The 14,957-nt window shown below is 45.2% G+C and overlaps 1 protein-coding gene across 2 annotated transcripts; it reads right to left on the bottom strand.

Annotated features, from left to right (window-relative positions):
• Positions 1–6,333: 6,333 nt before the first annotated feature.
• On the bottom strand, positions 6,334–14,816 carry ciao2a (cytosolic iron-sulfur assembly component 2A). Of its 2 annotated transcripts, XM_014411298.4 has the most exons (5): positions 14,537–14,815; positions 12,887–13,051; positions 10,633–10,682; positions 7,932–7,977; positions 6,334–7,063 (listed from the first exon to the last, which is right to left on the bottom strand). In XM_014411298.4, the coding sequence occupies exons 1-5, from the start codon at positions 14,658–14,660 to the stop codon at positions 6,963–6,965; spliced, it is 486 nt and encodes a 161-aa protein (XP_014266784.1). In that variant the 5' UTR covers positions 14,661–14,815; the 3' UTR covers positions 6,334–6,962. The 2 variants fall into 2 exon arrangements, with proteins under 2 accessions (XP_014266784.1, XP_076743080.1); XM_076886965.1 differs by lacking the exons at positions 6,334–7,063; positions 7,932–7,977 and adding an exon at positions 9,997–10,324 and having other exon boundaries at positions 14,537–14,816.
• Positions 14,817–14,957: the final 141 nt, after the last annotated feature.

The following is a 14,957-nucleotide window of genomic DNA, read 5'->3' as shown; positions in this document are numbered from 1 at the left end:
ATATATATATATATATATATATATAATATTATATATATATATATATATATATATATATATATATATATATATATATATATATATATATATATATATATATATATATATATAATATTATATATATATATATATATATATATGTTTCTCTAGTCGGCACACTCATTTCCTCCATTACCCGGCGGCACGGCGGCTGGCTGCTTCCCAAAACAAATACACACGTGCGGCTTGGCACTTGTGCTGTACGTAACAAGTCACGTGACGTGACGCTGCAGCTGTGATTGGTTCGGCTCTGCACTACTTCATTTGGATTGGCTGTTCTTTTTTTTTTTAAGAGGACAAGAGCGGCGAGGTCTATCGCAATAGTTTAATTTTTCTATCAAGAAAAAGTTATTTCGCGATACATATCGTTATCGTTCTATCGCCCAGCTCTAGGGAAGAGGGAACGAGACATGATGGGCGTACACTACAGATGGTGGAGACGAGACGCCGAGCTGAGACAGCATCCAATCAAAGCAAAGAGTAACTAATAGAAACTAAACTACCAAAAACACCACAACCTGAAACATGCCGGGACACATCCCCCCGACACTGTGTCGTTTGTCTTACAACATCAGCACCACGTTCTCTGCTTCTCCTGGAGGTAAATGTGTGCTTCCCATCTCTGGCCTCGTCAGCCACAGTGGTGTAGATCCTGAAGTCTCTCCTGGACAGCACTCTGTCATGTCGTTGTGAGGTGTACACCCCTCTGACACAAAATCAGACTGCTCCAACAAAGTTATGGAGACAGCTTTTATTGTGACTTTCTGCGAGTTCTTCATGATCTAAACACGGCACTGTGTGCTTACATGCAGGTCACTGCCTCGACGCGCTGCAGGTACTCCCTCCTTTCGTCTGTTTTAGCGGAGCTAGCTGTTCCTGTCTGCGGGAGCTGGGAAACACTGCCTTGGAATAGCTTTGCTTTGTAGCGTTTCCAAACGCCACCGTCCCCGTGTGACTGTGTCCTTTCATGTTTTATTAAACAAGCTCAGTGCCTCTACAATTTTTCACTCCACCCTTCACAAATGTGTTGATACAGCAGCGAAGGCTCGTTTTCCATCCTCATCCTGTGGGTGCTGAGACAGCTTTAACTGGTTAGGACGTGTCCTGGTCCTCTGTCAGGACAAACGTCTTCAGACCACACAGCAGCTCTCCCTGTTCTTCTCTTCCCCGTCGACAATATCAGAAAATAATACTAAACTTCAATATTATTACAGCTTTCACTACAGGGGTCATTTCATCCCATATCATCATTATGGTCCAGAGTTTGGGCACATATAATGAGTGCTGTGAAGCTCTTTATTTTTTAAAAGGCCCATCGACCCACTTTCACACTGAAATATGAACATGGGTGGATATGGTGGACATATGAAGCTAAATATCAGAGCTGTCCGCGCACAGACATCAGAAATGTGGACCATGAAAGTTTGATGCACATCTGAGACTTAGCAGTGCTAAGATAGATTTGGTCCGAGCTATCTGAGAGACAAAACTATGGAGTCAGAGTTTTGTTTAAATGTTGCGTAAGATCAAACGTATTCACCAACAATTCCACGCGCGCAGGTATTCACTGCCACAAACCTGCACGTGCAGCAATGAGCAGTCAAGCGGTCACAGCAGGCGCCACACGTGTGAGTGTGCGTTTACCGGGACGCTCGGGTCAAGCTCTGCTCGTTCCAATCGGCCAACCGACCAACAACCACGCATCAGTCAAAGTCGCTGATATCTGCTGCTCAGCTTGGACTCCGGGTCATCTTCTCCACGTCTGCGTGCCTAAATGCTGCCACGTGATTGGCTTATTAGATACTTGCTGTACCTAAGTGGCCGTGAGGCTCTTGTTCAGATCTAGCTCGGTTTCCAGGCCTTCCAACATCCCTCGTGTTCTTCACGGACCTTTGTTGTTTTTGCTCTTTCTCTGAGCGTCCTGCATTTGCGTGTTTCCCCTCGTTTCACGTGGAAACTAGTTTGTGGTGAAACTTGCGTTTTTCTCCTCTGCCATCTTTCCTGTCAGCATTGCGATGCTCGGGGAGCGTGTGGGATGTTTCCTCACATAAAGATGCTGTAAATTCAAAGAGCGACGGAAGACAGAAAAGGCAAAGTTCACAAACTGAATAATATCACGCTCACTTACCCTGAAGTCATCTTGGATATTAGGAAGAACGTGACATTTACATAATCCGGTTACGTAAAAGCTGTTCGCTGTGAACCAGCTGATCAGAACAAACGTGTCGCAGTAAAGCACAAAATCATTACGCTTCTATTCTGAGAGCTGGGTCCAGGATGTGTAGCGTGAAATTAAAATAGCAGTGTGCTTCCCATCAGCTCGATGCAGCCGTGTTTGAGCTGCTGGAGTCCTGGAAATTATGTTTTGACACTGAATGCAAATCACCTCTTCCCCTTCCCCTGTTATCAAAGGCGTCCCTGCGGCACTCTGAGCCTCCGCTGGCAGACGAGCCGATGATTCAGCACAGCAGAAGCAGCGCTGCTCGCTGTGTGCCACCCTCGACCCGCGGATGTGCCAGTGTTGGTTGGCTTTGATCGCCACGGAGGAGCGCTGGAGCCTTGAGGCAGGCGGTAGACACCAGCCGGGGGTTTGAATCGGGATCTTTCTTGTCTTTGCCTCATTTTCACCTTTTTAACACAAAAACCCTCAACGTCACTCTCGGCCCGTCCGAGAATCCCTCTCGGGCTGAGCGAGGTGTGAGCGTGGGCATTAAGCTGAGGATGAGCAGTAATCCAAACAGAAGCAGATAATGACTCACCTTGTGTCGTGGATGGATCATCTCAGCCTTGGCTCAGTTTGGTCTGTTTCAGCGTGTTCTACCTGCCACGTGGTGGTCTCCGTCTGCGCCCACCCGGGACAGTTTCACCACCTTCACGGTGATTGTGTGTTTTTTGACTGGACACTCAGTGGACACCTTGGTGTTAAACCTCGTGGGACAAACAGAAAATCGCCTCAGGCTGAGACAAAATCTATTTTTAATTGATCTAAACTCCGAAAAAGATCTCAAGAACTTTCACTCTTATATGTGTTTGTTATTATCATGGAAGCAAAAATAATGCCTTTGTACCGACGGACCATCAGCATCAGGGCGCAGCAGTCAGCTGGCCTTCACAGGCGCGACTGATGCGGTGTTTGATTCAGTGCGGAGAAAAAGATTTGTAATTTTACAGAATTTTCCTGTAATTTTAAATAATGTCGTACAAAATAAAGAAAAATCCATAACTGTGAATAAACATGAACTGAAAACTCCCACAAAAAAGACACAATTTCACACACATGTGATTTTATGTAAAAAGAAATAATGTTAAATTCTAGTTTAATGCTGTAACTAAAAATCTAACATCTGATGCCCTGAGAGAAGATTATACAGAAAGAGGTCTGAGTTGTGTAATCGCGCAAAGATCAGTTATTATTGGATGTTTTCACTGTAAAGAAAAAAGAACGAAAACAACGATACAGCAGCACGTCATAAGTGCAAATAATAAAATGTTTTATTTTGAAAATAAATAAACTGAGTAATATTACTCGTGAGTTCTGTATCTTGAAAACTATATTTTGTGTGCAAAGACAATTAATTCTACAAAGAAATTGATAAACTTGTTGAAAAGTAATAATAAGACATCAATGAAGACATACACAAATTTAACGATTTTGAACATTTTAAATTTCATTATCATTTAAAATCAGCAGCTGTCATTAAATATCGTTTTAAACAGAACTGTTTTAAAATAAAGTTCCTAAAAAACAGAATATTTTTGTAATTATGTACTTTGTATGTTTTATAAATACTATGAAAACTAAAACAAAATTAGATTCACAATTTAAAACATATAGAAACTTTTTGAATTATTGTGATGGTTTTGTAAATCTCATAAATGTGGATGCTGCTGCTTCTGCCGGAAACTTCTTCCTGTTAACAGGGAGTTCTTCCTCCCCACTGTTGCCAACGTGCTTGCTCATATTGTTTGACTTTTTCTTCCTTATATTGTTGTAGGGTCTTAACCTTACAACATATATTTTAGGCAACAAAAATGTATTTAATTCCAACCGCCTCTTCGGATTTCCTGCCCACTCCACCATGTCAGTCCTGGAAAAGAACAAACCTGGAAATGCCCCTGATGAGGCAGACTTTTAGCTTTTAAAGCATTTCATGCAGTTTGAAAGGAGGACGAGAAGATCACACGGGAACATCTGAACATTCATGTGATGATTCTCAAAATGCCTTCATCATAAAATGTCCATTTGAACCCTGAAAGCACACTGGGAAGCATCAGCACTGAGCAGCCGGGGTCCTATTATGGTCAGTCCTTCATGCTTGCCAAGAGCTGCACAGACTGTTAGGAAAGCGACAGAGGACACTCAGAGACTCCTGAATTCAATCTGTGGGATCATTCTGCTACATGGAAGATACAAGTACAACTTAACCAGAGGGAAGCTTTAAAAACCTGATTTTGGGGCAAAGAGAGGAATTTTAACCATCTCTATCCCGATGACTCTATTGCTTTAGGAAAAGAGCCAAAAGCATTATTGATGCCTGAGAAGTCCATCGGCAGTAGACTGCAGAAAAATGACATTTCAGGCTTTACTCTGAGTGTGATCGCCTCTTTCTGTTTCTCTGCTCTTTCCTGCACCTCTGGACCTTTGTATTCCCCGCTCATCGTCTAAACTTTCCATTCTTGAGAGGAAGAGAAAAACAGCAATCGGTGTTCAGTCCTGGTAACAACAGTGTGGTGGCTGTGAGCGTGATGAGTCGGTGTGAGGGGATTTGAAGAGGTCTAAAACCTCCTCTGTGTTGTTGTTGTCAGCCCTTCAGCTGCAGAGCTCAGAAAGTGCCGTCTGCAGCCAAACAACGAGCCTGAGCAGCCTGAGGACCTCACAAACCCACACGCTCACTCTGACGTCAAAAGGGCTGCTTCTTAACGAGCATCAGCGGATAAAGCCGCGATGAAAACGTCGACCAGTCGGCCCTGATTGTTCAGATCTGAGGTCCTCAAATAACACAGCTGTATAATTATCATTTTACATCCTCTCAGGATCTTCACCCAAGACCAACAGCGCCCCCAGCAGCTGATGCAACATCATTGCAGTGGAAAAAACACAGTTTTCACACGCAGGTCCACCTGAGGGGAGGCGCTCAAGTTTGAAACAAAGAGTTGTGCATTTATCTGGTTTTATTGAAGCTTCGACAGGTGTGGACCTGTCTGAAGATGAACTTCAGCTGGGCTGTACTTTCATGTAACATCATTCGTACCACAACCTGGTGCAGCGAGCCAGTGCAACCTTTATTAAACAGGTTATTAAGAACACCCTTTTTCTGGGATCAAATCTGTTGAGGAAACTGAAGTAGAAGATGGAAAGATTGCAACAGTTTGCTGGCGACATGTCACCCCCTGGTGGCCAGAGTTGTAGTTACAGTTTGAGGGTAATTTTGAGAAGTTTCTGGAGCGTTTTCAGTGATTTTAGCTGCCGGTGGAGGTTTTTCAGCACAATTACTTTTATTATTATTACGCAGTAAAAAAGAAAAAGCTGTTGTCTCATTAGTACCTGACAGCAGCTGGATCAGTGCCCAGTATAAGGGAGAGATATTTAGTACAGGAGTCGGGCTCAGATGTCGCTATTGGTCGAATCGATCCTACGAGCAGACTTTAGAGCCTCGCTGTTGTCCAGCACTTCCTGTCTGTAACGGCGGCTCTCAGCTGTAGCTTTGCAGTCGTAAATGAAACGATTCATCTGCTCCGTGCTTCACTAGCAGCTTTGCATGATATGCAGTTCAAAATAATCACTTAGCTCACACTGAGCCTCTGCGCGGTCTTTGAGAAACTCCTGTGAAGGTGAAGATTTTCCCAAACCAGGAAATTTAGTCTTGCAACTCTGAAAGTAAACCTTCATCTCTGCGTTTGGACATCATGTGGGCCGCGTTCTTGTTTGTTTCTGACGGACTGATTGGTTGGGATGATATCGACACCCGCAGTGTGCTCTCGGCAGCACTTGAGAGAATATTGACGACTGAGATGTTTATCAACATGAACTTGGAAAAAAAAAAAAATGCCTGCTATTAAAAAATACTCCTGTACATGGGAGATCTTTCAGTTCTGGCTGCTCCACCGTTCTCTGTGACATCACAAAGTTCCAGGAATAGAAAAGCCTGATAAAATGAGTGAGTGCAGCCTGACCCACACTCACAGGGATGACTGTACATACACTGAGCTCATTATTACAAACTTTGATCAAGTTAATATGAAGGAACGGGAGATTTATGACAGGAAACAAGAACAAAACGAGGAAAACAGGTCCACTTTTAATCTAATTTTATTACCTGGTTATTTAGTAAATTAGATTTTTACACCTTACTCATTAAAAATAACGACCCCCTCAGATAAATCTCGATAAGTGCATTTAGAAAAGGACAGGCGCCAAAAAACAACCATTACAAGAGAAGCTGGAAACATCTGTGCGTCTCTCTTCTTGTATATAAAAGGAGGTAAAGCCACAGATTCTGATTCTCCACAGAACGACCCAGTCTGCACGATGACATGGAAGTAGGACAGTCTCTGTTTGCCCCACCCACTTCCGCCTGCAGCATCTTGCGTCGCCTTTAGCAGACGACAGCGAGGAAACGCTGCCGCTCAGGGAGAGTCCCTCCAGCAGGGAATGATGAGAAAGTGAACACACACACACACGTGCTGTTTGACTTCAGCCTCTGACTCTTTATGGCTCAAAGTTCCCCGTGAGGAGCCTCCAAAACAAAAATCCCCCCGACACGGTCCGGCGAGCCAACACGAGGCTCCGCCTTTAGGCGAGCGTTCAGCAGTCCTCTGAGTGTAATTTTCAGGCACTATGGACACACACACACACACACACACACACACACACACACACACACACACACACACACACACACACACACACACGGTCCAAGCAGTCAGTCGTCCGGCTCGGTGACACACTGCTCCACGATCTCTCTCAGGTTGGGGTTCTCCATGGCGGCCGCCACTCGCTCCTTATCGTTGATCTGTTTGTTAACTGAGACAAAAACAGACGACACAAACGTTCTGACAACTGGACCACACCGGAAACCCGCACACGTGCCGCCCCCTCCTGTAATGTTTGAGCTGGAATAACCTCAGAGAGCGCTGCTTAGCTCCAACATATCATCTCGGTGAGGGGTGTTCCTCAGGGCTCCATTCTAGGACCTCTGCTGTTGCTCCCAGCTCGGGTTTATCTGAGTCTTTGTAAAGATTTCACCACATTTCTGAGTAACTCAGAGCTGGATCAGGTATCAGCGTCAGTGGGATCAGTGCTGTGGTTTCAGATTCAGGGTTTTAATGGTTAATGACACCATGTGCTCTGAACCACTTGCTCATGTCTGTGCTGTAATGTTCATGCAGCATTTTAGCCTCTTGTCTCTGCACTTTATTGCTCTGTGGGGATTTTTAGCTCTTCACTCTCACCTGTTGCTGTATTTTGTCAGTTTGCTCCATTTTTTAAAAGTCGTTCATGTAACTTGTCAGTACAGATAATCTCTTGATATTATTTTTTTATCTTGCACCGTCTACATGCTAATACCTTTACACGTTGAGCACTTTAATCCCATAGTTCTTAAGTTTTGTGTAAATTAAACCTAAAGACGGTCAAAATAATAGTAACCATAGGAACCTGTGCAGAGCCGGGGTAGCATGTGACTAAAACAGTAGGACAGGGTTAGGAGCAAAGTCAGACGTGTAAAGTAAATACCATGAACGTCTTGGCTTCTAACAGCAGATTCAGGTAAAAGACAATCTGTAGTTTCTAAAAGCTCAGATCCTTCTGAACCCCTGCTGTCTTTGCTGAATACGTCTAGTTCCACACAATCCATGAAAATGCCTTTCAAAAATAAATGAGGCAGACTTACTATCTTCTTCAGTAGAGTGTGTTCCTTCCGAAATGTAAATTTCCAACTGAGAAGGCAAAGAAAAAGAAGCGTTGTTAACGGGCTGCTTGTTTCAGAATCATTTATCCAGCTTTTATTCAGTTAACAGAGGATTTGAAAGCCCGGCTCTACATAAAAGCGAGAAACACAGAGGAAGGTGGTTTAGGATTAGAAACTCGGAGAGCAGAAATAAAGCAGGATTTCTGCGGCTCAGAGAACAACAGACGCCATTCATCGTTTAAAACTCAACTTTGAAACGTGAACGCTGCTCAGAGTGTGATAAAACTGAAATCTGACGGTGCACAGCGTGAACTCTCGATGACTGAGACCGCTCTCAGATGACTGGTTTCAGTGATAGTACTTGGTCCCCAATGGGCAGAGAAACACTATCATGTGGCAGGAAGACAACGCTGGAAACTAACAGAGCTTTGTCCAAGAGAACATCTGGGGCCGGTGTCCTGCAGGTTTTAGATCTCACCCTGGGTCAACACACCTGAATCACATGACTTCATTACCAGGCCTCTGGAGAACTTCAGGACATGTTGAGGAGGTCATTTAGCCATTTAAATCAGCTGTGATGGATCAAGGACACATCTAAAAACTCTTTTAGCCTCTATAGGGCACTGCTAGCCTCTGTCGGGCACTGCTAGCCTCTGTCGGGCACTGCTAGCCTCTGTCGGGCACTGTCGGGCACCGTCAGCCATTGTCGGGCGCCGTCAGCCTCTGTCGGGCACTGCTAGCCTCTGTCGGGCACTGTCGGGCACCGTCAGCCATTGTCGGGCGCCGTCAGCCTCTGTCGGGCACTGCTAGCCTCTGTTAGCCTCTGTCGGGCACCGTCAGCCACTGTCGGGCACTGCTAGCCTCTGTTAGCCTCTGTCGGGAACCGTCAGCCACTGTCGGGAACCGTCAGCCTCTGTCGGGCACTGCTAGCCTCTGTCGGGCACTGCTAGCCTCTGTTAGCCACTGTCGGGCACTGCTAGCCTCTGTTAGCCTCTGTCGGGAACCGTCAGCCACTGTCGGGAACCGTCAGCCTCTGTCGGGCACTGCTAGCCTCTGTCGGGCACTGTCGGGCACCGTCAGCCATTGTCGGGCGCCGTCAGCCTCTGTCGGGCACTGCTAGCCTCTGTTAGCCTCTGTCGGGCACCGTCAGCCACTGTCGGGCACTGCTAGCCTCTGTTAGCCACTGTCGGGCACTGCTAGCCTCTGTTAGCCTCTGTCGGGAACCGTCAGCCACTGTCGGGAACCGTCAGCCTCTGTCGGGCACCGCTAGCCTCTGTCGGGCACCGTCAGCCACTGTCGGGCACTGCTAGCCTCTGTCGGGCACCATCAGCCACTGTCGGGCACTGCTAGCCTCTGTCGGGCACCGTCAGCCACTGTCGGGCACTGCTAGCCTCTGTTAGCCACTGTCGGGCACCGTCAGCCACTGTCGAGCACTGCTAGCCACTGTTAGCCTCTGTCGGGCATCGTCAGTCTCTGTTAGGCAACATTAGTGAAACTTTTTTTGAAGTGGATGCAACTTTCTCGGACTCGAACACTAAGTAAATGAACTCTCACATGATGTGAGAATAAAATCAAACTGTTAATGAGAAGAACAGACATGAAAAGTGTTAGCTTATAACCAGCTGTTGTTGTTGTTGTTTAACCAGTGCTCGTCAGGCTTGTCTAATCTGCTGGTAAAAAGTAATTAGGACAACATCAGGAATAAATGAGCATGTTTATGCACTTTTCATGTGTTACCTATTAATTATACGTTTAACAGAAGGTGAGTTTATTTTTCATGAGAATCAGGAAGAGAGGATTAAATACCAATAATACAAATATGAGTTTTTGTAGCAAATAACCTGAAATAATCACTCACTGTATTTTTAATGTTCCTGTGTGGTTTGGATTAACTGCTATGCAAACAGTCAGTGAGAGCTTCCTGCAGAAATCAGGCTCCATTAAACAAACTTTTCATTACCCTGATAACTTTTTCTGCCAGTGTGAAGCTGCTTTGTCCAGCACTGCTGATTAAAATCACTCCTCTAATTAAGAGGCTACTCGACTCGTTTGTAAAGCAGCTTTAATGATGAAGCTTGCAGCTCTCCACCTGCCTGCACCCTCTCCGGTCTGTCTGATAGCAGTCCAAGAACTCCTCGATCTCTGATGCTGAAACCTCTCCAACGAGCTCATGAATAAACCGCTAACGGGCTGCCAAGGCCAGCGGAGGGTTCGTCGACAGCGGTATTCCTGCCTCCGTTTCTCCGAGTGCCGCTCATTGATGTGTTAATGACAGAACAGCTGTGTCTGTCCAGGAAGCTTCGACTCCTCCGCTTCCTTTTGTTCTCTGTTCGATTTGTTTTGTCACGTCTGAGTTTGGAAGGCAGTTCAAATGTCTACGCACACAAAAACAGCACCGGGTGAAACTTCTATAATTATATTGCTAGTTGCTCTATACAGAAAATGGCTGAAAGCAAAGGTGTCATTTGGCAGAGGTCAGCTGACCACTTTGTTGTGGCATCACTGAGAAGTGGGTGCGCATTTTAACCTAGACCACGACGAGCTCCGCCTAAACCCTGACCAAAAGTAGAAAGTGGGCGGGGGAAAAGGTGATGCCAATTGCTAAACACAAAGGTTCAAATCCGGGGTGAAAATGTGTCATCTGTGGTTTGGGTGCAGCGGCTTATGTCACGCTGAAACTCACCTTGTGTTTAAACGGCAAACATCGCTGGAGCTTGACTTGTAAGCACAGGCCTGCAGACACAGAAGAAGCCCATCAGACACTGACGAAGAGCAACGTTAGCAGCAGATTAGACGAGTGTGTGTCAGAGTTTACTGATGAGGAAAACAGCAAACAGGAACATCAAACATGAGAAGAAGCACGTGCCATAAAAACTAAGGCACTGTGTGTGTGTGAGCATGCATGTATGAATGAATGTGTCTGTGTGTGTCTCTGTATACATGACTTCCTGCCACACAATATATGCTTACAACTGTTTAACCACATTTCCTGGTTATCCAAAGGTCATCTCCCCACACCTGTATACAGCTTAACTTTAATGGTTCACCATATACAAGCATAGGGGAGCCCCTAAATGGCCGGGGCTGAACATCCTTCACAAGATAAGGAAATCTGTAGTTGTGCCTGTAGTTAAACATTACGGCCCCCCCACCATTCAACAGGCCGGGGAGGAGAACAAAAGAATATCTAAACATGCCGTTTAAGAAAAGGTTTACAAACTGAAGCACAACAGTGACAACATTTAACAACAATAAACACATCGTGAGAGCAGCCTCCCATTCAAAAAGAACCAACTTCTGCCATTAGCTGCTAAATTAATCATAGTCCCACAGTGATGTCTTCAGGTGCCACAGCATATATCAGGTTTTATATAGTCTGTCTTGAAGTAGATTCACTCTGTCGCTCCGACAGTTTGGTAGAAATAGGAAAAGGAGCGGGCCGATAAAACATCCTGGACCCCCCACAGCTGTGTTAAAAGGCTCTCCATGATGCAGCAGCGCTGTCTGGTTAAAACTTTATTTGCTTTCTCACACACACACACACACACACACACCTTCCAGAGATCGCTTTGAGCTAAAAGCGAGGCGCTGGTTATTTCCTGCTGCTCATCACATTAAGAGCGTCCTCGGGCGGACTCTGTCACTGCAGCGCCGCCGCTGTGAGGACGTCCAGAATAATAAGTACGAGCTCTGTGGCTGCCAGCACGGCGGCCTTACAGAGGTGATGGAGAGACTGGACTGTGATTAAAAGGGAAACAAACTTCTAATTAAAATAAATCAGGTGGTTACGACCCCGTTGCACAAGAATTCAGTGATGTGCAGCTCTCATAAATATTCATGTTTTATTCCCAACAGAAGAGAGAAAAGACATCAAATGTTTAAACTGAGACTTTTACTGTTCTCCATGGAAGAGAGGAACATTTTGTAAGAAGGAGAAGCAGCGGGGCAGCTCGCTCTCTGAGCACGAGGCTGTTTTCTACATGTTCATTTGTTTTCTTTGCTCTTATTAAATCTACTTTAACAAGTTTGCAGATAAGTGTGACAGAGGTTTACTCTGATTACACAAACTGTATGCAGGACTAAGTAGTATTATATAATATTATACTGCAGTGTATTTCTGACTAACCTGACCACACTTACATACTTTGAAATCTGTAGACAGTACTTTCTATATGCTGACAACACACCTGTAAGAATCATGGAAACTAACCTGACCCTGCTCTACCTGAAGCCCTGACACAGTGTATCCAGCTACGCGTCCACAGACAGAATGACACCAAACACAGAGCGGGTCACCTCGGCCGAGGTAATCGGGTCACTGGCAGCAGGTCAGTAACATGTCTGGGAATAAAAAGAGTGTGAGAAGGAAAGACGAGCAGAGGTTCACAATCTGCACAAAACTACGTCGAGCAGCTGCTCTCTTTGGCTCAGACATTTATGCACTGATGTAAAAGACGAGCGGACGCAGTGAGAAACACGTTCCTGCCATCAGATTCAAAATGAGCTCATTGTTTTATCATAGTGGTTCATTTTCTCAGTTTAAACACTGGACACATGTCTCTGTGCTCCAGGAGATAAAACAGGAGTTTATGAGGTTTGCAGTGTTACTTACACTGCACACAGCATCCCAACTAACAGCTTCTCGGGTGGATCACAGACTCTTGTGTGACTGGTGGTTGTTTGAACTTTTTAGTTCCTGATTGTTTTTAGCTCGATTTTCATTTTTGAGTGTTCAGTCTTGTCTTTAGGCTCATGTTGATCTTTCACTCTGGTTTCTTTTTGTTGAAGCTAAGATTCGTTTTTCAAATGCGGTTCCTCCTGTAAACGTCTCCTGCAAAGATTTTCCATAAACCTTAGAAATAGATTATCTGGAATATTTTGAGTTGTCCTCCTAACAGGAGCTGAAATAACTCAGACTGGTTCAATCATCGACTCACCGATCAGCGTAGCCAGGGAGCAGTGGGGGACGGTGGGGGAGAACCTGATGATGATGAGGTACTCGTCTTCTCCGAGCTCCTGCACCTCCACGCACTTCTCCGTCACCACCTCCAGCTCCTCCAGGGTGTTGGGCTTCTCTGGGTCACGGATCGATTTGATCACATCTGATGGAGGGCAGAAAAAGAAAACGTGAGTCACATGACGGCGAGATTAAAGTGAGAAAACAGGCAAAGCCTCGTGTTTGAGGATCCGCTGAAACAAACTGAGAACGATACGAAGAGTCCAAGAAATTCTGAGTTTTTCCTGCTGCAGAGCAGACCTGTAGGAAGGTGACTGTGAAGGAAGTGAGTCTCAAGGCTGTCAGGCTCAGATATATACATACACCCCCACGAATGTCAGGTTAAATGCCTCTTAGCAAGATGCACCTCAACCACATGCTTTTGTATCCATCAACCAGCTTCTGGCACGTCTGGCTGATATTTGACTGCTCTCCTTTGCTGAATCAGTCGAGTTCATTTAAACTGGTCCACAAATTTTCAGGGGTTTGAAACGCTCAATGCTAAGCCCAGTGTTAGCCTGCTTTATCCAAAACCAGTTCTGCTGTGTGTTTGGGATCGTTGTCCTGTTGGAACTCCTGACTGTGTCCCCGTTTCACTCGGCTAGCTGCTCATTTGAGCTGAGGGGGACAGTCTGGGTGTCTCCCAGACCTCAGTGGGGACAGATCTGAGTAACTTGTACTTGTGTGATCTTGGATCCTTGCTCAGAAACGGCTCAGAGAGACTTTCCCAACTTGTGTAAATCTGCAGTTCTGCTTTTCAGATCTTCACTGAGATGGCTGGACTTTCCCATTGTTCCCAGTATTGGTCAATCCAGTGAATGCTGTCAAACAAATCCTTTTTATGCTGCAGAGAGAATCTGTCAGTCGTAATTAACCATGATCACTAATGAGAAGCTAACAGGCCTCGGCCAAGTTTAAAGACATTGTAGAACCTCCAACATCATTTATCACAAGCTTTCAGCATGTGCACGTAAACATCAAAATCAATTCAGACTTGAGCACCCAGATCCTGTTTTTAAGTTTTTTAAAACTGTCCATGCTGGAAGAAGAACCGTTCAAAGAAATCATTAAAAGCCCAAAATGACTGTGAGGTTCAAGCCTGTGACGAGTGGATGGAAACTTCATGTAGTTTTACTGAGGAGGACAGTTAAAAATAGGTCAAATGTTGAGCGTAAGTTTTAATTCTCTAACCTTTTCCACATGTTTAACCAGACAAATCTTTTCTTTCGTCGCACCAAACTCCAGTTCAATAATCTCACATTTAACTTAATCTTCAACAGTTTACGTTTTTACTACTAATCTATAACACCTGCTAAAGCTCATTACACGGTCGACACTTCGGCGCGTGATTTAATCATCTGCGAGCAAAGCTGACAGAAAACTCTTACTCAGATAGTTTTTCTTACAGTGTGGCGGTAGTCATCACTGACTGCATGTGTTTAACATTATTTACAGTCGTTGGTATTTATTGTCAGTATCCTGGCCGTGGGTTTACAGACTTACAGTACGTAGACAGGTTAGCTGACAGTGCAGTAGAGCCTTGTTTATGAGACCAGAGCCTCCATTAGCCTCCATTACCGGCTGAACGTACCGTACACTTCTAACGCTTTCTCCTCCATCTTTTTGGCCCTCGGGGCATTCCAGTTGTCCGTCAGTCCGGAGAACTGTAAAACCTTCGTGACAGTTAACGACACGAGGCTCAACACTGCTTCCATGTTTTAGAAAACGCCATAATAAACGGGACCTTTCGCGGTGACTTTGGCAGGAAAGCTAATGACAGCCGTTAGCGTACAGCAGCGCGCCTTCAGCAGATCTCTATCTGCGACAATGGAACCAAGCAGCTACAGTTAGCATGAGCGCTAACTGCTAAACTGTATACAGATCGGCGGTGTTAGTCTCAGCCAATTAGCGTGTCGCTTTCTAGAGCTGGGTCCAGGGAAAAGCAATCGATCCACGATGACGTTATTGCGCATTAGTTTCCGCGGAGGTCAGCTGACAGTAGAGGCAGCACA

The sequence above is a fragment of the Maylandia zebra genome, linkage group LG7 (genome assembly GCF_041146795.1).
Source record: "Maylandia zebra isolate NMK-2024a linkage group LG7, Mzebra_GT3a, whole genome shotgun sequence".
In the NCBI taxonomy this organism is placed as follows: Eukaryota; Metazoa; Chordata; class Actinopteri; order Cichliformes; family Cichlidae; genus Maylandia; species Maylandia zebra.
This window is presented reverse-complemented; position numbering and strand designations above follow the sequence as displayed.